Raw genomic sequence first — 27,533 nt, forward strand, 5'->3', positions numbered from 1 at the left:
CACTAGAAGGATCACATCACTTTTCATTACTTTGACTTCTTATTTTAATGTGACTATTCATATTTGTACTCATCAACAAAGTCTCATCACATAGTATTTTCACTTGTCAGGAGATTTCTGTGTTACAGGGCTTCTGCCAGAAAGGTGAGATTGCCATTTAGATGATGTTCTTGAATTTGTTCTGGTTTTCTTTGTCCTACCCAGTTCCTGTATTCTTGTATTTTAATTTAGATCTTTGTGAAATTAGAACAAAAGTCAACCTTGTGTGGGGCATGAGCCGTTTTGGAATAAGAATATAGGTGATGTGAATTCTTATACTGCTTTAATTTTTTTTTGCTTTATCCTTGCAGGTTTTAATGTATTTGCTTCACAGAAACAAAGCACATAGAAAGTAATCTTGCAGTGTCAGCTAAAAGTGCTTCATTTGTTTGATATCTTGCTGTCTTTGTATTCAGATAAGTTTTATTAGTTCAGGGACATTTAGAGTGCATGGATTAATAAAATTCAGGAAAGGAATTTTCAAATTAATATTGGAAGCGAATCAGAACATGAATCAGGCTTACTTAGATGCAGAGAATGTTCTGAAAAGAAACATTACCTTATGTTGATGATAATCAGATGTATATTGTCCTCCACTTATTACAGAGCAAACCTCAGCATTGTGCAGTTAGTGTTTTATAAAAGGAATAATACAAAACGCTACAGCCTAGTGTCTCCGTGGCATCCAGTGAGATGTTGCTTTGTTAGTGGGATAAGAGATTATTAGGCAGCTGAGGAAGTGCAGAATAAACTAAGCCTGTACTCTACTACAACATCAGCCTATAAATTTGTGTGGATTAAATTGCAGGAGGAATTTTAAAATCAAACAAAATACAGAAAAATGTAGACTCTTTGATGTTAAATAACAATAAAATATATCTCTTTAGTCTCCTCTATGCAAGATTATTCCAGAACTGGGTTTCCTGGAACAGAAATAGTTTTAGACATGTCTATAGGATGAGTGCAGAAAGTCACAAGCTGCAATGCCTATCCCATGAGATGCTTTGCTTCAGGTCAGCTCCACTTTAGAGTTACATGCTAAGCACAGACTTACTGGCACGCCAGCACAGTGAAGCTTTCAGTCCAAAGGGAGTGCAAAACCAACTGAGAACGAGCAGAGGAGGCTCATCATTGTTTCCTCCCAGACTTCTGTACATGTGATAGTCCTGGATGAGGGCCAGATTCCCATCAAAGTCACTCTCACCTCCCTTCATAGATGGCATGGGGAGAAGGAAAATGTAACAAGAGGCCTGTGGGTCAAGTTAGAAACAATTTAATAAGGCAAAGAGAAAGTAAAGGCTATGTGTGGAAGCAAGAGCGAGCAAGCAAAGATGTTATTCTCTGCTCCCCATCATCAGAAGATGTTGGTTCACTGCCCGGGAAGCAGGGTTTCAATATGCAGAGGAGCTGCTCCAGAGGACAGATGCCATTACCATATGCCTCCACACTTACTTCCTTCACTTAGCTTTTATATCTCAGCTGATGTCCTGTGGTATGGAATACCCTTTGGTGAGTTTGAGTCATGTGGCCTGGCTGTGTCTCCTCCCAGGATCTTGCCCATCCTTCAGCCTGCTGTTGGGCGGAGGAGGGAATGTTTGAAAAGCACAGCCTTGGTGCTCTGCAGGCACGGCTCAGCAGTAGCCAAAACAGTGGTGTGTTACTACAAAACACAACTCTATGAAAGTTGCTATGGGGAGAACTAACTCCATCTCAGCCAAACCAAATACAGCACATTAATTCTGAGCCTAAAATTTAGATAGGAATTGCTAGGTGACTAAACAGGTTGACGATACCTGGAAATCCAAATGCCTTTCAAATGCAAAGTGAAGTAGATTAGAAGGAATAATTTGAACCATTCATGAACATTAGTAGGTTCTGAACTAACAAGAAAGAAGATACAGGTACCAATTTGAGGAGCTGAAAGAAAATTTCTGTTCATCATCCATTATTAATCAAAAAACCATATGAAGACGCATAAAGAATATGAAGGAAAATGAGATATTCAACCGACAGAAGAAAACATATCTTACAGAGTCAGGAGGAAAGTAGGGTACTCAATACTCCATAATGTTTGCTCAACACTCAAAAGAATAGTGGTAATCATCCATGGTTTAGGACTGAGAAAGGAGGCCAGCTAAGCTTAGAAGTTGTGTGAGCTACTGATTTTTTGTGTGTTTAATTCTCCCTCTTATAAATATCATTTGCTCAAAGCATGAAGGTGGTAATGATTGTTTTTTTCCTGTGGCACAGAACCTGAAGCGCGTGGCAGAGACGTGGATGGATGAGTTTGCAGAGTACATTTACCAACGACGGCCTGAGTACAGACACCTCTCAACTGGAGATATCTCTGCCCAGAAGGAACTTCGCAAGCACCTTAAATGTAAAGATTTCAAGTGGTTCATGGCTGCAGTGGCTTGGGATGTTCCCAAATATTATCCTCCTGTGGAACCTCCACCTGCTGCCTGGGGGGAGGTGAGGAATACACAAATGAGATCAAATTTAAATGACTCTAACATTTTACATTGCAAGAAACTCAAATTACACATTTAGCTCCTGTGATAAGTAGCATTATTAAGGGAGTTCCCAATAACTGGAACAATCTCTAGAGTAGTGATTAAACAAAGAAACCATCATGTCTTAGAACTATCACTGTTCCTTTTATAATTCATTACAGTTTTGTGTGTACATGCCATAAGATGCATGCACAATGAGGACAAGAATGTGGAAAACAGTCTGCTGAACTCATTATTGCATATTACAAGATGATTTTAGATGTTGAGAATCACCTTAGTGAAAAATGAAGTCTGAAATCACCACTTTTTTTTTTAACTGTCCACTTACGTACCTTCTCAACAATTGTATGTAGGTGGAGGTAAGTTTTGCTCACATATGGAAGTGTGACAAAGGAAGCCTTGATACTTTTCTTTTACAAAGATTGGGTTTTCTCAGCCTGCAGTCTGCATTCTGTAGGTGCTGCAATGACCAAATACCAGTAGCAGACAAGTACAATTTGATGCTTGGGGGATGAGGGGATGGAGAGAACACCAAAGAGAAGTTGATATCTGAGCATCACTCCAGAGCAGGGAAGAAGCAAGCAGCCTGCTGGAACTCTCCTTCCATAATCAGAGATGTTCTGCATTCAGAGCTGTAGCCCACCTTCCTTTGACAGTTTGTTTTATGTATAACAAATGAAAACACAAACAGCGCAGGGACAGGAAATTACTTTCATAGCTGCACTGAAAAATTGTAGTGGCCTTTTACCCATAGGAACTACAGTTTCAGTCCATGGAAAGGTGGCATGCAGAGGGCTTTTTCCTCTCAGTTAATTTTGATTTATAAAGAAGGCTTTGGTCTTTCAGTGTATTATGCTACTTTTTTTTTAAAACCATAGGAATATCTGTACTGTGAGTTCTGCACTTCTCTGATTTTGCTGGAGATGTTCTTGGAGCTCTCAGACAATTACCTTTTCTGTTTGAAACCAAAAGATGAAGTTGAAACTTTGACCAAAACATTTGGTAAGTCCCCTCACATCTCTGCATATCCTCAGTGGTCAAGGCTGGACCATGCAGGGTGTTTCTAAACATAGGTGCCTTTAGTATTCTCCAGAATTTCTTTCTTAAAAAAGCAAATTTTCTCATTGTGAAGTTTTTAAAATGACTTACTGTGCTAGAGGCAGACCTTAATTCTTCTTTGTAAGCTACCAGTTACAGATATTCAAAGGAACTTGCTTGCTGCCTCTTGGAAATAATGAATTCCTTTGTTAAAGTTTCTTCTATCTTTGATGCTGCTGCCCACACTTTATGAGATGAAAGTATACCAAGAGGTTAGGAGTCTATCAGTAGAAGTCAAGCTGGATTGGGGTGCCATGACTACTACTATGATCTTCCTTCATCATCCACATACATACACATGCATCCTTGGAGAAGTGTGATCATGAGACATTAATTTCTCTGGCCAGCTTCAAAGTCCTTAATTCAGAGGATCTAAGTGGAGGACACTGTGATTCAGGTATTCACTCTTTTTGCAGCAATATTAATGTATTCTTTGCGTAAAAGCAAGAGTTATCAGAGTAAATCAAAGATCATAGCAGTGGTATCAAATTTGTACCTTAAGAAGCATTTATTGAATGCTTAGGAAGGAAGTGAAAACCAAAGGGTTTCTTTTCCCTCTAAAGTGTACTTTCTCTGAAATAACAAGAAGGTTCAGCCCTACTGCTCTATTTTTTCCTGAAACTGTCATATTCTTGTGAAGTTTTAATTAATTTGTTGGCACTTGCAAGAAACTTGAAGGTCAATGGCTGTCATAATTAGAAGCTGAAAGAGGAAAACAGACTGTGTATTATTGTTTTGTAAGAATCAAGCAGTTCTAGAAACCTTGCTGATTATACAGACTGTGCCAAGGCTGACTGTCATTTAGTACCCTCTCTGCTTCCACTTGGAAATGCTTTACCTCTGCTTGCCAGTCTGAGAAAGAATAAACAGTGAGGCACTCAGACAATTTTTTTGCTCCAGTATTTTGATACCTATCTAGTAAAAGCATGCAGTGTGAAAGCAGACATCTCATAAACAGCCTCTGCATAGCTCCTCTTTTTTTGCCAAACACATTTATCTAAAATCTGACTTGTGGAAAAGAAGGAAATTTGAAAAACCAAAACCAATCTTCTTCACTACACTTGTCATGGCCTTATCTCTCCTGCAAGTTTGTGCCTTTTGTCCTTTGTAGCTGGCAGGGTGTACATTCCCTTGATATTCTGCTCTGCTTTGTAACATCTGAAATATGTGCATTAAAGCACTGTAACAGCAAATTCAGACACATTTGGGCTAGTGAGACTGTCAGTTCTGTGTCTGAGTGAGATAACTATACTCTTTCCTCTTCCACATGGAGAAAATGAAAGTTTTCAGTTAGGTTTTGTTCTTATCCTTCCAAATACATTGGAAAGTATGCTACCAGTATGCCACAGTATTACTCATCCCATTCGCTTTATAAGATACAACAATTTATTTGTAATGTGTATTTTAAATCCTGTTGAAGGAAATTAAAACAATAGCTGCATTAGTTGACATTTGAACACCAAATATTTTCTTAAGAAGTACTTGTGAATCTACAAGTTGTTATCCAGCATAAATATATTATGCAGATGTCACAGCTTCCAACAGTGCCTTTGAAAACACATTTTACAGTAAGTCAATCATATAATGCCAGCCATTGTCATTTATTTTGGACTTCATGAGTCTTGTAGTCAAGATGATAAGAAAAAAAATTTATTGACTCAGTCAAAAGGGAAATATTTAGGCTTGTTTCATTTGCTGTTACATGACTTGATTCTCAGTGATTTAATACAGCAAGTCTCTGAGTCACTGCAGCAGTGCTAAGCTGTAAGACTTGAAAATACTCCTCTCTCAGTCCTGAACTTGTGCATTTTTCGGAACTGTTTTACATCACTGACATGAAAATGTTGCCCAAGTCAAGTAGCACGTTTTAAAAAGAATTAAAGCCTAAGGCCTTACTAACTACTCTTGATTACTTTCTTTTTTTAGAGCCATCAGCCTCAGACTTTAAATGAATCCATTTCAGCCCACTAAGTGTCACAGGTCTGTTGTACAAAGGCTATTCCCTGCTTTGTGAAGACAAAGTGCTACGCAGCTTGGCCACTCAAATTCTTCCATTGGAATTAGTGTCATTCTGCATAACAGAATCCCGTGTTTCTTCAGTGAGGTCTGTGGCAGTGATTGACTTCTTTTAACTTTAGCTTTTCTTGAATAACAGCTCACACAAAGAGTAAATACTTTTAGAATTACTATGCAGTTGGCAGGAAAGGCAGCTCATTTTCCCATACTTGATCTGTAGACTTTGATGGCCCTTGGGTTATCTGAGAATGTAAGCAGTGCACTATAACTGGCTTTAAGTGCTGCTTAAGCGATAAAAGCAACAGAAGGGAACATTGTTAATGTCTCCTAAAAGCTACAGCCACTTTCTTATTTGAGGCGTTAAATCAGATGTCCATCAGTGACAGCCTGGCTCTGGTACAGGCATGGTAAGGCTACAGGAACCAGGAATCATTCGCTGTCTCAACAGCAAATCTTGCAGGAATTCGTTTGCCTGTGAACTTGTAGAGTTTTAAATTTAGCAGAGAATATTGGTCAATGTAACTGCCGGACCCTGGGAATCTGTGATTTCCCACTGGTTTAAGCCTTAAAAGGAAAAGGAGAAATGTGCTTTGTTTTAACTTACAGGTGTGTGAGAGGAGGTTGTCTCGTTGTTTCCTCACTAACGTGGAGCATGCTAGTCTGTCCATTACACAGCTCTGAATAAAAAGCTTTAAAATCTCAAAATTAATGTTAGGAGCTTGTGTCAATAGCTTCCAACCATTCCTTTTCCTCAAAAGACTGTTGCTTTTCTGACAAGAGTATCATGTTAATCAATACATCCATGGCTTTCCAGTTCCCCTTGCATGCTTGCTTACTAATGTTAAATAGTGTATTTTAGAGAGGATAATGCTAGACCATCTTAACCTGCCTCTTCCAGGGGAAGCTTATTAAATCACATGACTGCCGGTTGTCATAAAACTCCAACATTCATTTAACTAGAGGTCAAGTTATCTGAGAGAGTATATATTTTGCAATGTGTAAACACTGTTTTGGAAACCCTTTTTTATTATTTATTTATTTATTTATTTATTTTCCTTTCTTGAGAGGTGTCCAAACATTTTTTCCCTTGAATACCTGTCTATCAAATCAGCAGATGCAAATATCAAGAGTTAACTTTGTGTTCTTCATACCTAAGTTCTAGGCTTTAATGTCCTCTGATGTTCCAGAGGACATTTTACATCATGCTCATCTTTCCCTATTGCAGTGCCAGTGAGCTAAGCTGCTTCTTTCTCAAGGGTCTCCCTACTCAGGAGAAAAATCTCTTTTACAGGGCCTGACTAACTTAAAGAGAGCAAGCTGTAGTTTTTACAAAAGTCCACTGCTTTTTGTAAAACCCAAGGGTCACTTGTATCTAGGCTCACCCAGTGATTTTCCCGTACAGCTGACTACCTCATTTAAAGCACAGAAGTTAGATGCTACACCAGCAGAAATCCTACTGAGGTGACTCATCTTTGTTTCCTACATACCATGTAGCACTGTGAGAAGCCTCTACATCTTTGCTTCAACATGTCCAGTGAAGAAATGGGAGAAATGTTATCTTTACTTTCATGCCTCACCTTTCATGCCTCATGACTTAGAGCCCACAGCCTTGGTATCTTATGTACCAATATGTGTTAGGCTGGCATTTCTATATGCTTAAGGACTTACATATAATGTCTTTTGCTATTTTGGAATGTGTTTAATTCCAAGACAGCCTTTAAGATCACTGCTAACCATCCTTCTTAGTCCATACACACCCCTTGAAAGCATGCTTCTTACATGTGCTTCTCTATGTGTATAAATTACAGCGTTTAAGGCTGAGCAAATAATCTTTATATGTAGCAACTCAATGCCCTACTTGCAAGGGTGGTAAAATCTGTCTCCTGTTCATCATCCCCAGTGCCTACAGTTGTACATACACAAGCTTTGGAAATGTGAGTGTATTAGGATTACTAGCCATTTCTTTGCTAGTTGTACCTCATAACCTCAAAAACTCTGTGTGACTGAAAACAAGGCAGTTCAAATGCATATTGATGTATAAATGAGAAGAGATCCTCTGTCTGCTTTCTCCTTTCCTTCCTTCATCCAGCAGAGCATCTTAGGGGATTTGCAGGCCATGTGGTGCTGGTGCTCAACAGAACATTTCCTGTGGCTCTGGCAACAGTATGAAGGCTCAGTTCAGTTTCTAGCAACTGCCAAGGCCACACAGAAACACCGAAGAACAATAGCACAGACTTAACTAAAATGCCTGTGTTACGAAAAAAGAAAATGAAAAACGAACCGTGACCCCTCTGCAATTGAAAGGAAGGGCAAAACCAAAAGAAAAGAATGAGCTAATGCGTAAGCTACAGCAGAGCAGAGGAAAAACTATCTCAAGGAAACCTTTCAGGAGCAGAGGGAGAAGAAATTAAGAACAGAAGAGACATATTTCAGCAGTGAAGGAAGTAAATGTAGCTTCAGATCAAACCTTTTCCAGAAATGCACTGAGCACAGTTACCACACACTGAAAATGGAATGGAGCTATGCCATCAAGACAACATTATGAAAGCCCCTTAATCCAATAAGCATTCATTGGACATGAAGTACATTCACTGTCATCTTACAATTATGAATCACATAAATACACTCAAGTTATTAATGTCAGTTGTTAGCAGCTCCATTTTAATTAGCTCACATGCTCTAAGAAGAGAACTGATATATCGTTTAATTTTGTATTAGGCCAGCAGTCTTTATTTATGGGATGTAAATTTAAGTGCACTGAGAAATGATTGAACACTCAAGAAAATTATACTTGGAGTAGATATTTCACATGAAACTTTAAAAATATAAAATTAAAATTTATTCCTCTCATTATTCTTTCTTGTCTCTTTTGCTGGATGATATGAAATTGAAGGCAGTGTTGTGGAGAACTAATTATCTTTCATCTTTTTTTTTCCTGCTAACATGACCCTTTGTACTGTGTGACTGCTCAGTGCTGGGTTTCTGCATCTGGTTGTGTGTATGAAATGCTAGCATTTTACTTCATCCATAGCAGTTTTTATTGTGTTGAAAAAGAGAAAAAATACTCTGGAACTGGGCTCATCCGGGGTTTGGAAGAATCCTCCTCTCAGTTCTGGTGAAGGCACAAAGGCTCTTCAAGTTAGTCGCTCAGACTAATGTTCCTCCATCATTTGCCTCATTTGCACATTTTTAGGCTAAAAAAAAATGCAACTCCTAAAAACTTTCCTGAAAGTGATGGGTTTTACAATTTCTACACTTTTCTGCTGCTTTCCCATCTGTCTAAATCTTTCTTGGATTGTAAACAGACACAATTCCAGTCTTCCAGAATCAGAAAAAGAACAGAGTAGGTTCTCTCATGTGTCTTGCAAGCATGAGGATTGCCTCTCCTCGCAGTGGTTTGTGCTATTCTGGGCAGTTTTCCATCCTTTGGATCCATATGAGGTATGCAGTGGCGATGTTTACATATGTCTAACATCATATGGAAACAGCAGAAGAGTCTAGGATATTTTCCATGGAAAAATACAAATGTCAGTTCAACTATATCTCAGTTTAGCATCTAGCTTTTTCCTTTTTTAAAAAATAAGGCTCAAGGTAGTGGCTAGAATGTCAAAACATGCACCTGCTTTCTATATATTATACATACAGAATTTGTGCATGTTTCCTTGCATGTACTTGCACTTCAATGAGTTTCTGTGTATCTTGTTGGCAAGGTAAGTTTTTCCCCAAAATTCTCTTCATGATTCATGATAGGTTGGACACGACGATCTCAGAGGTCTCTTCCAACCTGGTTTATTCTATTCTATTCTATTCTCTTAATTCTAGAGGTGTCTAAAGGATTTTTAAATAGCCCAACCAAAGTACTCAAGGAGAAATATGTATGCATTAGCAAAATAAATGTGGGGGTTTATTCTTTTTGGCAGCAGTGGGCAAACTACTCCTTTTGAATCCAATCCTTCAAAAAATATACGTGGCAGCAGCAGTACATAACTGTTATGGCTAAGTCATAGATCAATTATTGCTTCGTTGTTTTAGTCTCAAAAATGAGATTTTTCCTTTTAAGAATACATTACTCTGCAGAGTGTTTGCAGAAGACAGAATTCATGAAGACAGCACAAGGAACTCCCGTGGATAAGCATAGTAACAGATTTGTTAAGTGCTTTTTCATTTTATGCACTTTGGGCCCTAGTGTGTGACCTTATCTATGACAGTGTTAGTCGTCAAAGAACAGGGATTGGAACAGGGCGTGCCTGAGTTTTTAAGAACTTCAAAGCCTGTGAGAGATTCAAACAGAAATAATTTCATCTTAATACAGCTGATCACTCCTGGTCTGGTAGGAGGAAAGGAGCAGTCAGGCCAAGCTTTGAACTTTTTAGACTTTTTTTGTTTGCATGAAAGTATTTCAGACAGACTTACCTTTCCTTTACTAAGTAGACTCTTTCAAATTTGGCTGCTTCTAAAGCTGCTCCCAAAAAGAATAGATCATTCCAGAACATGATTCTCTACATTATATAAACTAATTCCCGCGAGTTTTGTCTAACTAATGGTCAGTCTCCTTTAGGAGCAAAATTCCTAACCCCATAATGGTGGAAGCTCTTTTTTGCAACCTGGTTTAATGTGAAATGTTGCTGCTTGGTTTTGCAGATTCGAAATGTAGCAGCCAATCTCTGTGTGGACAGTAAACATGGAGCCACAGGGACTGAGCTGAGGCTAGACATCTGTGTGAAGGATGGCTCAGAACGGACGTGGTCACATGAACAGGTATTTTAACAGCTGAAAGTGAAAAGCAGGGTGAAATTGTTGCTGCTTTTCCAGGTCCTGAACAGTTCCCTGAGGGCTTCTTCTTTGCCTAAAACAAAGCAGGGTGTAGAAATAACTCATGAATGATTGCTGACCTTAATGGCTTTTATGAAGTGCTCTTTATCATAACCTTGGGAATTCCAGCCACACCTGGGTTCTATATTCATCTTAATATCCAAAGATACTGACTGTGCCTGAAGAGGTGTTTGGTATCCCTTCCCCACTGTGTCATAAAAAGATGCTGATTTCAGTTCAAGTACCTGAAAATATTTTAAATAGGGTATCTTGTAAAGCTCTAGTGGTTGTCTGTTTCTACTATTTCATTCTACTTTAAACGAATATGAGGCGTAAGCAAGATAAATGGGTAGAAGCTAGAAAGAAAAGGGTTTACAAAGACAATCTGCCAAATCAGAAAGGGACCTGGGGGCCTGATTGACAGCCGCCTAAACATGAGCCAGCAGTGTGCCCAGGTGGCCAAGAGGGCCAATGGCATCCTGGCCTGCATCAAGAATAGTGTGGCCAGCAGGAGTAGGGAAGTCATTGGCTCCTGTACTCTGCATTGGTTAGGCCACACCTCAAGTACTGTGTCCAGTTCTGGGCCCCTCAGTTTAAGAAGGACATTGAGACTCTTGAACGTGTCCAGAGAAGGGCAACGAGGCTGGTGAGAGGCCTTGAGCACAAGCCCTATGAGGAGAGGCTGAGGCAGCTGGGATTGTTTAGCCTGGAGAAGAGGAGGTTCAGGGGACATGTCATTGCTCTCTACAACTACATGAAGGGTGGTTGTAGTCAGGAGGGAGTTGGTCTCTTCTCTCAAGCAACCATCACCAGAACAAGAGGACACAGTCTCAAGCTGTGCCAGGGGAAGTTTAGGCTTGAGGTGAGGAGAAAGTTCTTCACTGAGAGAGTCATTACCATTGGAATGGGCTGCCCAGGGAGGTGGTGGAGTCACTGTCCCCGGAGGTGTTCAAGAGGGGATTGGACATGGCACTTGGTGCCATGGTTTAGTCATGGTGTCTGTGGTGACAGGTTGGACTTGATGATCTTTTAGGTCTCTTCCAACCTTGGTGATTCTGTGACAAAAGATGATAGAGAATCAAGAAAAGTTTGTATCGAGGTTTGTTAGGTAGACAAATACAAGCTTTCAGGAGTACCCTCCCTACCTGAAAAGGGATCTGATTTGTACTCACTGTGGCTACGAGTGTCATAGGAAAGGGATCATGACTCAGGCGCTGTTGGTCTGGCCAATGTGAGCAAAGAGAATCTGGATGTAAAGTACAACCTAGCCATTTATTGGCAGTTGTAGAGAACATTCTTTTCACAGAGGAAGGTCTCAAATTATAGAAAATTCCCAATGCTGACGAGGAAAAATGACCTGGGAGTCACACACGGCACTTTTTAAAAGCTTAAAAGCTCAGGAGAGAGGAGTTCTGAGGGATATTTGAAGTGCTGAGGTCAAAAAATCATTCTCTGAGAATACTGAGAAATTCAGCAGGGGAGGTGCATGTGAATGAAATGGAGAAGCTGAAGGATGTTCACAGTTTAGCTAAGTGCCAATGTGGGAAAAAGAAAGGCGCTGAGAGAAGACATCTTTCACATAGCTAACAAAGATACAGCAAAGTGATAGGATGCTGAGACTAGATAAATACAATCTTGTTTTCCTAGAAAGACATCCAGAAATTTAAACAATTAACTGAAGGAAGTTGTGTGGTCTAGACCACATCACTGCAGTGCTTTGTGCTTTGGCTTTAAAATCTGCAAACTGAAGAGCTCCAAACCCTCCTCAAGAAGGGAGAAAGTCCTGAGACTACCAGAGATGAGAGGAAGGAGGGAAGAAAACTGAATGAAAAGGTGAGAAAAAAAAAATATTAGCAGGGCAAGCAGAGAAAATGGAAACTTAAAATATTCTTTGAGCAAGTAACTTCTTGTGAGGAAGGGGAAGGGATGCAAACAGAGAAGGATGGGAAGGAATCTGTGTTTCAGTGTCCTCCGGTGCATTGCAACATTTGGGACCAGACTGGATGTTAAGGTCTCATTCTATACCAATAATGAAAGGTGACTTCAGTACAATAAATAGAGTTAATGTAGCACAAAATTAGTTCAACCAAACAGTATCTCAGATGACATAAGCAGAACTAGGAAGCCTCAAGCACATCTGTGTTAGACATGCTCCAGGGCCAGCATGAATTATTTCTGCCGCGCTGGCATGGAGCAGCATGTACCTTCTCCCTGCAGAACAGCATGGAAAGCACTGCCAGGGAACGTGTCTCCCACCAGAGGGATGTAGTTAGATTGGGACGGGTCTGCCAAGACCCAAGCCAAGCCATTTCATCCAGTTTGCTGTTCAGTGATTTCTTTTGGCTGGTGTGGGGATGGGGGCGAGTGATGCTGCAAGTTGGCAGCGAGGCGGCAGAGGGCAGCTCCGGACAGGTGGAGCCACACGATTTAACCCACAGCGCCCCCCGTTTGCTTCTCCTGCGAGTCAGTTGTTGGAATTTGTTGTGGCTTGCGGTGCGGTTTGGTTTGGTTTCCCAAGCAGTAGCACTTCATTCAGAGGTTGTTATTCACACTGACAGCAACACAGTTACTGGTCGTTTAACCACCCGTCAATCAAAATCCTAGAAGTAGTGTGAGAAATGTTGAAGAGTCTATAGCAGATAATTAGGCTAATAAATAAATGTGTAATTTATTTATAGCTATAAATAATATATATAAATATAATTTAATTTGGTATTTAAAAAAATAAATTGAACTTCACTTTCAGATGATTTCTTATCTTACCTTACCATCTAAAGACCTGCTGTAATATCCATTACTGTACTGCTGTTTATTTGCATTTTAGTAGTGGTAATACCCTATTGGCATCTGGATTAGTTTAGAAACAGAGAGAAACTAATTTTCCTCAAGTATTTCAGACTCCTGTTATAAGACACATTAATCTGCCCAATAGATCTCAAGGGTGAGTCTCTGCAAGGTACAGCTTTTAAAGATACCAGCTGAGAAAGAAAGGAAAGGATTGCAGAATCAGGGTCACAGACTTGGCTGCAGCTCAGAATTTCTGTCCCAATGGAAATAAGATAAAATGTGCAAAATATTTAATTCAGAGGAGAACCTTCACTTCTGAAAACTCTGGAAATGTTTGATTTATGAAGGTAAAAACATTTTGGTGATACAAGGCTTGGGTGATTTTTTTTCATAACCAAGACAGCATCCTTTTTCCTTCCTGAAGTTTCCCTCAGCTGACAGTGGAGAAACTGTGTGCCCTGTGTTAGTACATGGGCAACAGTGTCATGCCCTGTAACTCCCCAAGAAGTTGCAGAGCAAAATCTGTACTTCCAACTTTGCAAGCAAAGTCTGTCACCATGTTGGTGACAGTAAGTACAAGTGACAAAATTTCCACAAAAGTTGCTTTTGTTGGGTGTGCTTTGATAGAAATTTCTCAACAAGTTCTCCTTACTTGATCCCAAATGCTTCCCAGTCAGGAATGTTACCTGTACTGCATGTAGGACCACAGTCTAAAGAAGCATCTCATATACCTGAGGAGAGAGGATGTGCTCTTCCACTTGCATCACAGTAAACTGTGAAGATTTACTTTATTAAATAGTGTTCAGGAAGCACTGATGAACACCTGACCAGCCTTTAGAGAACTCTTCTTTGTTGCTTATATCTTCTTGAGTTTGTGGCCTACATGATTTCTATGTATGCCAGTAGAAACTAGCAGTATGAATGAAAATATCACACATTTTATTCTCATGTTTCAAAAAGTGTGAATTGACACCCAGCTGGTCTTTTAACTTCTGATATAAATTCAAAGAGACCTCAGTGGCAAACTGTAGTAGCTTGATGTGACCAGTGCAGCAAGTGCTGGTGCTGTCACTGCTGCTAGAGAGAGACACAGTCTTCTCTGCCACTTAATTTGCATCATGTTACCTGGGCAGGAATTAAAAGCTGACAGTCTCAGCAGCCATGATGGGAGACACAACAGCCCCCAGGAGAGGAACCAGGACTTCCAACCCAAGGCTGTACAAACCCAAACAGGCAAACAGCAGACAAAAGGCTTGTGGCTTGCGTGACAATTGCAGACTTTCTGGTGAATGGGAAGAGGGTGGGAAGTGAGGATGAGTGTTACTGTGATTTCTGGAAACCAGCCCAAAATTAAAAGACAGAGGGGAAGAAAAGGGACAAGAGGATTGTACAGCATGGAGTTCTTCCACCTCTGTCTTCCCAAAGCTAAATTCTGGCTTCAGAGGAACTGAAGGCTCTGCTGGATTGATAACCAGCAGTAAAGGAAAATGACAGGCATACCTCTCTTCTTAAGTTCCCCACCCTGACCAGGGAGTAGGCTGACAGGCAGCTCTTCTCTTCTTGAACATATAAGTCAAGTCTGAGCTCAGCTCTGAAATGTGGCATCTCATCTTTGTGCAGAGCACATGTTGTCTGCTCAAGTATAACACTGTAGTCAAAGCACAATGCCAGCTGATGGATGCCAGCCAGGCAGAGACTAATTGAGCAACGTTGTCAGGCTGGAAAGCATTCATGGTATCAAAAGAGCCTTTGTCCTATAGATGATCCCAAGCCAATTGCTGTATCAGGCAATCATTCTTCAGGCCCTGTGCCAATTACAGATGAAGCTGGAAAAATGCATTTTGCCCAGTTACTGCATGACAGAGCTAAGCTGCATGAAAAGCTAAAACATGAGGACTGAGAAGTTGCTTGGTTGCAGATGCAGAGAATAGGCCTGTGGGGTTTGGGCTGTGCAGTATGACAGGATGGAGGGTTTCATGTGTCTAGCAGGGAGCAGCAGCCCTGCAGGCTGCAGGTGAAGAATGAGCCTGCTGTTTGCTAATAATACCTCTGGAAATTTAGGTGCAGCCTCGTTTCAAATCAAAACTAGACAAGACAGAATGAAGCAGAGCAAAAGGGTTTATCCATTTCTCATAAAATCCAGTGCAGGCAGCTCCTAGCAGCTTAGGTCAAAGGAACAAAAAAATCCAAAGCGAGAGGTGATGGCAAAGTGGAGCATTTTGTACTCAGGACTTCAGCTAATAACACATAGCATTGTTGCACAGTATGCAGGAAAAACTTAATTTTTATATTGGCCAGATCTGGTGTTAACTAGAGAGAATTTGCTGTATAATGGAAGATAACTTTATAAGGACTCTAGTCCTTCAAATTTTTGTCTGTAATTACAAGATCTTAAGATTAATTTCATATATTGAGAAGTAAAACTAATTTTCTGATCCATTTTTTTCACTCCACTTCCTCCTCCTCCCTCCTATTCCTCTTCTTTTCTCTTTCAGTCTTAACACTGAGTTCCTGCCTCTAACAAGGCTGAATTTATAGTAGTATCACTAAGGAGGAGACATACTTGTTCATTTAAAAATTAAACTGTTTTACAAAACAGGAGGCAAAGAAGGAGGAAAAAGAATCTATGCTAGTCTAAACATTAAGGTCTAGTATTACAGACATTGTGATTTTCAGTGGAAGGGAAAAAAAAAACCTGTTGTTGCCAGGTCTTGATGCTCTTCAGAAACCATATAGGAGTGGAAAGGGCAAAGGGATAGCCTGGATCAGTATGATCTGATTTGAAAGCTAGTTTGAGTTTTTTCAGGTGTACTGATGCATTCAGTCCTCTGGCCAAGGTCCAGAGAGCAGCAGGAACTGGATCCTCAGCTCACCAGTCATGCACAGAATGAGAAATTTGGAGAGCCATCCACTGGGAAAGATGAGCAAGAGGAGCTTTCTGTTGTAGTAGTGATGAGAACAAGAATATTTCAGAACTACTGTTCCACTCGACTCCTCTAGGTATTTGTTATTCATCAGTTCGAACTCTAGGTTTATTACTTGGCTGTAGAAAGGTAAAGGGTAAGAGAAAGAGAGTGGCTTTTATTGCTCTACCCTTTAAGGAAAAGTAACTCAGGCTTTTCTTTTTCTAAAGAAACATCAGCATGGCTTTTTTCTGTAGCAAATCGGTCTTCACTTGTGCAATGATAAGTTACCTTTGTAGGGATTCCATGATGCTGCTTCCGAGAAACAGGAATACAAATGGAAAAAGACACTTAGCCCTTTGGAAAGCAGAAATTGCTTTCAGAATGAAGTTAAAGCTGTCCCCTGCATTTCACTGCAGATAAATGTAAAGTGCTGTCAGGGAGAAAGAAGAAATAAGCAGGACACAGGGGCAGATTAAGAAATTGCTGTCTAGAAAACCTATTATACAGAAGTAAACAGAGAGCAGCAGCAGCTAAGAGAGAGAACAAGGTCTTGCAATAAGACACACAACAACAACAAAAGCAGATTTTCAGATATATGCTTGTATTTTGTGTCTGCAGGCCAAAGGAAATAGTAACATCTCTCAATTGTGGCATTTGGATGATGGCACAGCATTGAAGATGCAGCTTCCTAAAAGATGCCTATTAGGAAGACCATGGAAAGAAGATAGCTATCGCAGTGAAAGGGTTAAAACCTGGGACCCACAATGAAAGTGTTCAGGGTCAGACCCACAAGTCACTGTGCTTGGGTTTATAGATACCGGTTCTAGCAGGGAATGTACACACTGCAGGGAGCAGGGTACTAGATAAGGACCCAAAGGACCCTGAGATGAGGCAGCTGTGGTGCTGAAGGCAGTCTGAGCACAATCGCGGGAGCTGCTTCTCTGGATAACGAGCTGCGTGCAGTTCCGCATGAACCGGCACAGCTAAAGAGTTTCCACTAGCAAAGTTTGCTCGTTTAAAGAGAGTGTCACTTTCCCAATGTTAAATTCCTGTTTATACTGTGGAAAATCAAAAGTCCTGGAGAAAGCCAAATAGTACTGACACTAATGAAAAAATGGAAATTCAAAAACCTCACAACTCTCAGCAGAGCTTCTAGGTAGTCATTTACAGCCTGCAACCTGTTTTCTGCAAGGATTGGTCCTTGGGAAAGGAAAATGCACTCTGCATCTTTAAATTTGATGCTGTCAGACCTGCCACCTTCCTCTGATGATTGAAAGACTGCAGTGTCATAGCATCATGTCAGACAGATGGTGTCTAATTGAGAAGGATTCCTCTGTTAACTGTGAGCCTCCACAGTTCCTCTCAGACAGCAAGAATAAGAGCTTTAACAAGCTGTCTGTAGCTCACAGGTTTCACAGTAAAAAGATTTAAGATCATTTAATGTGTGTTGTTTGGGGAGGAAAAAGACAGTCAAGAGAGGATATGGTAACAGTGTTCCACATAAACAGAAGTAAACTGTTCATTAAACATGGGAAACTTTCTGTGACAGGAGGATCTCTCTATACAGCTTCTTCAGACTCAAATGAGAGCTAGATTATTATCACTAGCAGGGGCCTTCAGAGTCCTAGGTAGCTGTAGTCCTAATGCATGCAAGTGCTGCTTTAATTGAGGTCACAAAAGGCTTTAATACAGCATATCCCCTCTCTTCTCCACAGCACTGCATCACCAGAGATGGTTTTCATCTCTGCCATAAGGCTTCTGACTTCCTGGGGTATATTCCACAACTGGCATCACTGAATCTTTCACGGGCAGGATCTTGTTTAACCATCAGCTGGGATGTGTAGAGTAGGGAAATGTGTATCAAGCTCTGTGTGTGGTTTTAAACATTTTTCACTAACAATATGTTCTGTTGCCTGATTCATTTTCTAGCTCTTCACCTTCGGTTGGAGAGAAGACATCCGCCCCGGAGAGCCACTTCACACCAGAAAGTTCTGCTTCGACGCCATTTCGCACAGCAGCCCTGTCACACTCTATGACTGTCATGGGATGAAGGGAAACCAGCACTGGAGCTATAGGAAGGTTGGAGTCACTGTGGGGCATCTCCGAGGTTCAGGCTATCTTCAGCCTATGTTCAGTTCAGTGCAGGCTTGTGTTTTCCCATCAGTTTTGTTTTCAAATCCACCCTGTCTTGTTCCAATTTGATTTTGTGGTAATCTCTCTGGAGCATGTTCCTTTTGAGCGCTCAGCTTTTCAGGTCAAATTTAAATGAGTCTTATCCAGCTCAGAGGGTGTCTGTGCTGGATCTGTTCCCTGAAAGGCTTTTCTTTACCACTCTGAAATTTCACAATGCTTTTGTCATTTTAACAGAGGCACTGTCTGAAATAGTTTCATCCAATGTGACAGCAGCAAGAAATGCTTCTTAAAAGTTAAATATTATTATTTTACTGCATTTTAAAGATTACAAGTGGCAGAAACAGCTCATTAAAAAAACCCCAAACCAATACAACATTAAAAGCACTGCTGTATGCCCAAAGGCAGGAGTTTATAAACTAAAGATAAGCAGCTTAGACACTACTCTGATCTGCTAAGTTTCAGCCCTTTTTCATAAATAACTGGAAACAGGAGGTCAAAGTAGGAACTGTCAGAGTCTCATTTGGGGCAAAACATCCTACCAAGACTACCAAGTTGCTGCTGTTAGATTTTTTTTTTTTCATGGTTAATTAGCAAGTTGCCTTGATGCAAGATTTCACCATTAAACTCTGTATTCTGTGCAGGATCAGGACATACATTTCTCTGAAGTGCTGAGGATTCCTCTCACATATCCTCGCTTTGCTCACTGTGCCTTGCCTATCACCTTGCTTAAGCTGAGGCCAGAGTACCAGGAATTGGTCTTTGCTGGATAAACCTCAGTACTGCTCCCTAGCTTAAAATTCAATATAGTAGAAAATGAATTCAGAATCATTAAAAATAAAATTGCCCCTGCCATTTTTCTGAATACCCATTTATTAGCCTATGCCTTTTTACCCTCTTTATGTTGCAGTTGGAGGATCCACCACAAGATTTTCCAGAAGTGTTTAGAGGATATAAATTTTCATGACTGTGTTGCTGTATATCTGTCTTTATAATGCCATAATAATGCCTTCTTGCTTCAAAATCCTTCCAGTTAATCTTTTTGCCTACCCAAGCTGCAAGAAAAAAGCTTTCATACCTTTAGCACTTCATCAGTGTTTAATGTAGCTATTCCATATGACAAAACGCAGGACTGGAGCTGCCCTCTATAAGGCTCATCACCTTTGATGAGGACAGAATACAGCAGATAACTAAAAAAAAAAAAGAAGAAGAGCCATTAAAAAAATATGCAGTGTGAGTTCTATTACATTCACTGCACAGCTTCATTTTTAATTTCCAGAAGGCTGACAGGACTCATATAAAAATTCTCAGTGCAAGGCAGGCATTTCCATTTCAGCAAGAAACACCACAACATTTTGTTAGAATGAAAGTACTGACATAATCTTAGCTGTAATACCAACCTAACAGCAAACTGATCAGTTTGCATAACCCTTCAAATTAAGAAACCACTATTAGAATTATGCATACACAGTTTTCTTTAGGCTTGGGTGTAGTTTGGCTACAGACTAAATAAACAAGTAGTTATTTAATGTTTCGCATAGTCTCTTTCCTCAGATACAGGGCAGATTTACTTTAGAGATTTTTGTTGCTACATCCTAACGAAATAATTCTTACCTAGTTTTGAAAGCATTTTGGCAATAGGATTTATAGTGTGTGTGTGTGTCCCCCAAAAAAACCCCACACCTGTATACAAGAAAAAAGTGGTATACTAGTTTAACTGCATCTCTAGTAGAGACCTTTATCTAGAGGATGGTATGCTGCTAACATTGTACCCTAAATGATAGTAGTCTGGTTAAGTAAGAAGTGCTTCTGTCTGTACTGGTCGATGGTAGGCTGAACATGAGCCTGCAGTGTGCCCAGGCAGCCAGGAGGGCCAATGGCATCCTGGCCTGTATCAGGAACAGTGTGGCCAGCAGGAGCAGGGAGGTCATTCTCCCCCTGTACACTTCACTGGTTAGGCCACACCTTGAGTACTGTGTCCAGTTCTGGGCCCCTCAGTTTAGGAAGGAGGTTGACTTGCTGGAACGTGTCCAGAGAAGGGCAACAACGTTGGTGAGGCTTTTGGAACACAAGCCCTATGAGGAGAGGCTGAGGGAGCTGGGGTTGCTTAGCCTGGAGAAGAGGAGACTCAGGGGTGACCTTATTGCTCTCTACAACTACCTCAAGGGAGGTTGTAGCCAGGGGTTGGTCTCTTCTCCCAGGCAACCAGCACCAGAACAAGAGGATACAGTCTCAAGCTGCGCCAGGGGAGGTTTAGGCTGGATGTTAGGAAGAAGTTCTACACAGAGAGAGTGATTGCCCATTGGAATGGGCTGCCAGGGGAGGTGGTGGAGTCACCATCATTGGAGGTGTTTGGGTGGAGACTTGATATGGTGCTTGGTTCCATGGTTTAGTTGATTAGGTGGTGTTGGATGATAGGTTGGACGCGATGATCTTGAAGGTCTCTTCCACCCTGGTTTATTCTATTCTAAAAACCAGCCAGCAGGTCAGCAACTTTGTTCTGTTCTCTGCACCATGTACAGATGCTGTAGCTTCCTAACGGTCACGTGTCCATTCTGCCAATAATTCTTCCCATTTTTAGGAAAAATGATCCTCTTGTCCCTATCTTACAAGATGCTTAACATGAAGCATTTCTTACAAAGCTGTCACACTGTTCCTATAAAACTAGAAGATATTTTTGTTCTTCTGCGTCGCTTCTCATGATCATTTGCATTCTCGAGCCACTGGGAAGAAGATGCTAGGGCTGTGAAGTGATTACAAAGTGCTGCAAATACATTTTGAAGCCAGGCAGTTTTAAGATTCTGTATTCTTCCTGCATAGAAACCCTAAGAACCTGTATAGGGATGTTTGCAAATAAAAACACTTCAAATATTTCAGTGGCAAGGAAAATACATTAATATTTACTTTGGGTAAGGAGTGCTCTGCTGACAAAAAATCCAGGTTATCCCCATTACCTTCATTTTGTTTGTCATTGCAGTGCAGTCTGAGAGTGTGCAAACTGGATTCTTCTCACATGAATGAGACCAAAACTACCACTAATGAACACAGTCAAAAAACTGTTCTTATTCCTGCTTAAACTACATCTGAGCATTTGAAAGTCTAATAAGTCTCTGATATTAAGTTATCAGGTTTTTAATAACCAAGGCAAAATATTGGTCTACAGCCAACTATACCTTTAAGAAAACTCTGTAAGAAGCAATGGAGTAGAGTGAATCCAAGTAATACTGTAAACACTTCGGTGGAAATAAAAGAAAATTAGTTTAATACTGGAGAAAAAAGCATATTGCCACCACAGTGGGGTTCCCATCAATGAGAATTTAGATAGATAAATGTAAATAACCTGAAATAATTAGAGATTTGGGGGAATTGTGTCATTCCAAGCTGAATCCATTTCCTTGACTCTCTTTGAGACTCCTCAATATGGCAGAGCCAAAGATCAAAAACTGCCTGCAAATTTCCATTCCTCCCAGTGAAGGAATGCGCCCCTGGTTTTCAGTGGTGCATTATTCTGGGTTGACAAGTAATACATTGGTTCTGATAAAGCATGATTCAGTTTATGTGCCCTAGTCCCATTAGTGCTATTTGTAGAGCACAAGCACCCAAGAGAGGGCTGGTCTAGTAGGTCTTTAAAAAGAAACAATTGTGCAAAATCAATTTCATTGTACAATAATTCTACCCTGAACCTGGTGATTATGATAGATGCTAGTCTGACAATGTCAAAAACCATGCCCAGAACAGCAGGGTTTGCTCATACTCTCCTGACAGCTTCAGGGACAATCTATAAGCGTAAGTTCACTCTTCATGCAGTAAGGTGCATAGATTATTTCCCCAGACAACTGAAGGCATGTCATTGTGATAGTGGCTTTTATCACATAGACATCTGTCCTGCTGAAACTACACTAGGGCTACCAGCTAATTTCAGATAAACTACTGCAGCCACCAGCTGATAATGACTTCCAGTTGCTATTGACCTTGGCCATAGTTATAACAGTGACCTTGAAGAAATGAAAGGCTCTGTGTCTCATTACCAACCCCCTGAACTGTCAGGGCCCATTATCTTATGGACAACTTTCTCCTTCTGCAAATAATCTTCAGGCTTGCCTTCATGCAGAAGGAAAAAAAAAAAACAAAAACAACTCTGCAGTTCTCATGTTAGAAGTGACTCCACAAGAGCTCTTGTGGGTTTTGATATTAGTGTGAAGAGGAATTCATGTATTTCTTTTGGAAAGTTCTTTTCTGGTATGCATACAACTGTTACCCCTTGAAGTCCTGAGCCTGTTTCCATTGAAATCTGTAAGAGCAGCAGGCTTTGACCTTAGGTCAGTACAAGCTTGAGATGATAAATTAATAGGCCTTTATACATAGCAAAGTCAGCCAGAAGTTTTCCAGAGTGGTAACTGTGTGAAAGACACTCTTTTCTCCTAATAACCAGACTTTCTAAAAGAAAGCACCAACAATGCTTCAGTCAAAAATTGCATCCCCTGGATATTTCTGTGAAAAGAAAGCCAGCCAGCTCTCTTCAGAAAGACTGAAGTGTTTTTCATAGCATGCTTTTTGTACTGAAGCTGTTTCTTTTCTCCTTGTACCAGCTAACCTATTAAAGCTTCTAGTATGCCAGCTTTGGCTTCCTAATAACTTGGCTGACCCCCATGACCAGCTATAATGCAAGGAAAACCAGATGCCACCTTCCTCAAAGGCTCCACAGCACGCAGGGTCACTCAATCTCTCACAGAAAGACAGGAGGAGCTAGCAAGGTGCAAATGGGTGCCTTGGGTGCCAGGCTTCACAAGGTGCTAGGGAGTTCTTTCAAGCACACCTAGGAGGCGAGAGCCCTTTGTACATGGCACAGTTAGCTGCTTCTTGTAAGTTGAAATATCCTGCCTCCTCACCTCGTAGAGAAAACAGCATGATGGAAAGGTTCCTACTCATTTGGGTTAGTCCTGTTGGATTTGAAGGCATCCCTCTGAATTGCAGGCTTGTGCGTGTGTGTTTACTCACTGTTTTGGTGGATGAGCTGATGCTGGAGGTGAAAACCAGTGGTTATGAAAACCAGATGTAGCAGCAGCACCCTCAGCCAAAGCACGAGCTGCATTTGACTTTGCTCTTTGTTGCACATGTTAATACAACAAAAGGGCATTGTACTTCACCGGTGTTTCACAACACCCAAAATCAATCCATTTCATCTTTACTAAATTCAAAAACCCAACTCCTTGCTTTTGCAAAAGTATTTTTAAATAGCTGCTCTTTCTCATTGGTTTGCTGTGGTATGTTTATTTTTTACTATTTTTTTTTAATGTAGGGTAGCTCTTGTGAAAGAGAAGTTTCTGTATGATTGTTGCTTAGTATCAGAGCAGTTTTGTGAGCTTTAAATCAATTTGACAAGTAGCTTTCTTTTTTGTTTCCTCCTCTCACAACCTTGGCAAGTAGACACATCCTGGATTAGTATGAAAATACTGGCATGGCATGTTTGCCTGGGAGTGGAAAATCCTGTATGTGGTTTACAAAGATTAATCTGACATTTATTTCAACAGATAGAGTAAATGTTTGGCCCCTGGAAACATTCAAACCATCTAATCGCTCACGTATCTTCTCTCTCAAGCACTTTGCTATGTAAACTAAGTACATTCAAGCTACCCAACCCAACCAGTTGCTCATCTGAGTAGTACGTGCTTTACCAAAGACTCATGGTCTGGTTAGTTGCAGTTTGCCTCAGTTTTGTGAATTAAAATTAATACAACACAACAGCCTAATTAGAATTTTTAAAGCAACTTAATCAATGCTTATCATCCAAAAATCACCATAGGGTGCTTCTTACTAGGAAAGAAAGTGTATTTCAGTGGCTGGTCTTATCAAGACCATAGGCAAAGTCTGAATTTTATAGGGTGATAAATGAGATCATCAGTCCTGTGTCCCATCTGTCCATCACACTACTTCAGTGAATAATGCATTTTTAACATCTTCATCAAGCTGAAGAATATCCATTTTCCAGACAGACAGTCACAGATTCTTCTACCAGAAGCATGATAGAAACTATCAAAAACAAACAAACAAACAAACAATTATATATAAATAAAATAAACAAACCCCAACCACTTTGCAGGTTCAGGCATTTGAATCAGTTCCAGGCAAGAGTATGATATGCAAAGATTATTAAAAGATACTCTATTTCTTCATTATTTTATGTGGTGGTTAGTTGAAGACCAGAAAATGTCTCCTCATTCTTTGATGAATCCACAGTTTCATGAAGGATAATAACCCAAGGGGAAAAACCAGTCTATTCTCTACAGATTCCTAATAATAACTGTGGTTTACACAAGGTTAGCACACAGAGACCACAAAATCACCTCAGATGGGGCTGTGTTAATCCACTTACAGATAAAGTGAGGACACTGTCAATGACTTGGCATTTGCTACTTAATTCTATTTTTTTTTCATTCCTGTAGGACAAAACTTTGTTCCATCCGGTAAGCAGCAGCTGCATAGATTGCAACCCAGCTGAGAAGAAGATTTTCATGAACAGATGTGATCCTTTATCTGAAACTCAACAGTGGATTTTTGAACATACTAATGTGACTGTTTTAGAAAAATTTAACAGCAAGACCAGTTCCTAGAAAGAAAGAAAAAAAATGAACACACCTGATTTCATACAGACTGCAGACTACATATTCGCCAGCATCTGGGTCAGAGGAATCAGGAATTAATTTTCCTAGATCCAAGAAATCTGTTCTGAGGATTAAAAAATGCCACAGCAAGAGCCAGCAGGCTGTCCTTGTGGATGTACAGTATCTGAAGAACTTGGCCAAGAGCCTCACCGGATGCTGCTTGAGAGCTTCAGGCTGAAAATTCCCTTGCTGGTCGAGGGAGAATCTTTGTTTAAAAACTGTTTAAAAGTACTCCAAGTTAATAAAGTAAAACAAAACTCTAGAGTTTCTCAGGTCAAATCCTGCTGTAGTGAGTAGCTCAGAACAGACACTGTAGTTTGGGATGGGTATATGGTGTGCATGATGGCTACAGGAACAGGAAGAAATCCCAGGTTTTAGAACTATAGGTGCCGATAGAAGAATAATGATGTCCCAGCACCCCCTAGACAAAATATGTGCTTTGTTGACATTCTCTTAATAAAAGGTTGGGTTAAGCAGGTTTAACCCTTAGAACCGTTGCAATTAATTTCACCTACCTACCTTTTACATTCCATTCATTACCAAAGTAGAAAGGGCAGAAATCTTAGGATCTAGAATTACACTGTAGTGAAGCATGAAATCAACTGTAAAGTTTTGCCCTCACATTTCACCCCTTCAGGGAAGAAAAAAAAAAAAAAGTAAAGCAAACATGTAGAAATTGTGATTCAAATCCCATTGTCACGCAGGGTGAGGTTAGTGACAAACTTAGCAGCAGCAGCTGCAGCATAATGGAAGGCTTGTGGACTGGCTGTCTCTTCTAAAGGTAGAATCCCAGCAAAGTATAAATTAAATTGAAAGTGGGCTGGGGGGGGGAGGGGGCAATAAATTAGGAGAGTAGGAAATAATTAGATACTGCATGTTCAGCTAGGTTACTCAAATTAACATTGTACACTGCCATCATGTAAAGGCGTGTTGACTCCCTGCAGTGCGGCCTCAAAGATCTTGCAGAGATCATGCAGTGCTCTTGACAGATAGGAGCAGAGAAAAAAAAACCTGACATGAAACTAGTTGGGTGGTTTCAGAGTTTTTGAAATCCACAATGGAAATCATGTGAACTTCCCAGAGATAGCAAGTAAACGGTATTGTAGATCTCGTGACAGAGGAAACAAGAAGTGCTAATGAGTTAGAATTTACAGTGTTCTGTACTTTTTGGCACAGGCACAATTCAGAGTTAGACAGGCTTCTGTCACACTGATGATCATTACAGCCCATCGTGTTCCTCAACCCATTAAGCTGTTGGCTTGAGAGACCACTAAAACTCATTTTAGGGGTCCTATGGTTCTTTTCACCAGAGACCAGTTAACACAGATGTATGGAACATAACTGATAGGTTTGGGATTTTTCAAGGTAAGAGCAAGTATAAGTTTGTATCAAGTAAGTACATGGCATGCTTTTACTTGCAAAGATGAATTTACTGATGAAAGCACCATAAATGCAGATGATCACATTCTCTAGGAGGTGGTTGTAACAGTGCTTTCAGATTCCAAAAATACCATCTGTAATTAAGTTGCTTATTCTGATTGCTGGAGAAGAGGCTGGCTAACCAAAATACTGATGTGCAATCTGCCTTGTTTTGAGAGTAGAATGACTGTGTTGTATTTATCGCTCCTTAAGCTGTGTTTATGCACAAAGAGCATTGATTGCATCCAGAGGATGGTTCTAGTACCAATAACTATGTGCCATTTTGTGGCAGCACCTAGTAGCTGTAGATTAAGACCCCAAACTGTAGGTCATAGGAACTTTTTAGGAGGGAAATGAGATCCTATAGCATTCAGGATGCATGCACTTGGAAAATGAATCCATACATTGAGCAGTTGCTGCAAGTGAAGAGATCTTTCAAATAATCTGGAAGAAATGTGTTCATAGAGTTCATATTTTATTATTTTAAAAAATAAGCTTGTTTAGGTATTGTTTAAATATAGTTTGAAGATATGGTGCACTCAGGATTGTAAGCAGTAAGGCTACTGTATAAGAATACTTGAGATTTGTTTAGCTCTCAGTACACAGAACCAGACTAACCACTGCAGACTGTCAGCCTTCCCAGGTGCAGTGCTTGCAACATCATTTATCTGCAGCCTGAACATCAGCAAAAAGGATTTGATAAAAGAAAATGGCTGCATAAAATGTAAATGGAGCCCTCAGGTTGCTGATTGCAACTGGCCCCAAACTGTCAAAGTCCTGGAAGCAACACTGTATGCCCAAAATAGAGAGGCAAAGGCAGCTTGCTAAACCAGCTAAGCAATTCATGTTATGCACAGACTGATAGAGTTACATCATTCAGGGTCTGACTGCATGTCAGTGGTCTGATTTTTGAAATGTCTGATGGGAGCTAGGCTGCTGGTGGTGCAAAGAATTTCTGTGCTTCTTACAACCTTCACTAGTACTGCACAGCATCTTGCACTGCCAAGGAAACCTTTTCTTACCCATAGCTGGACACTAATTGTAAATTCCAGCAGCCCTCATCATAAAACAATCCACATGATTAACATTAGGATGTTCTGGACAAACACAATAAGATCTACATGGTTTTATAAGCAACATATAAGAAAAAA

At 40.4% G+C, this 27,533-nt stretch overlaps 1 protein-coding gene across 2 annotated transcripts in view; it reads left to right on the forward strand.

Annotated features, from left to right (window-relative positions):
* GALNTL6 (polypeptide N-acetylgalactosaminyltransferase like 6) overlaps positions 1-25,608 on the forward strand; it is a 423,107-nt gene extending 397,499 nt beyond the window's left edge. Inside the window, exons 10-13 of one of the 2 annotated variants that reach the window (XM_009900801.2) lie at positions 2,290-2,511; positions 10,308-10,424; positions 18,101-18,250; positions 24,745-25,608. In XM_009900801.2, coding sequence (XP_009899103.1) covers positions 2,290-2,511; positions 10,308-10,424; positions 18,101-18,250; positions 24,745-24,912 — 657 coding nt within the window. In that variant the 3' untranslated portion in view covers positions 24,913-25,608. Of the gene's footprint in view, positions 1-2,289; positions 2,512-10,307; positions 10,425-18,100; positions 18,306-24,744 lie in introns of both variants that reach the window. The other variant, XM_054166080.1, reaches the window with a different exon arrangement.
* Positions 25,609-27,533: the final 1,925 nt, after the last annotated feature.

Source organism: Dryobates pubescens, chromosome 1 (assembly GCF_014839835.1).
Source record: "Dryobates pubescens isolate bDryPub1 chromosome 1, bDryPub1.pri, whole genome shotgun sequence".
Lineage (NCBI taxonomy): Eukaryota > Metazoa > Chordata > Aves > Piciformes > Picidae > Dryobates > Dryobates pubescens.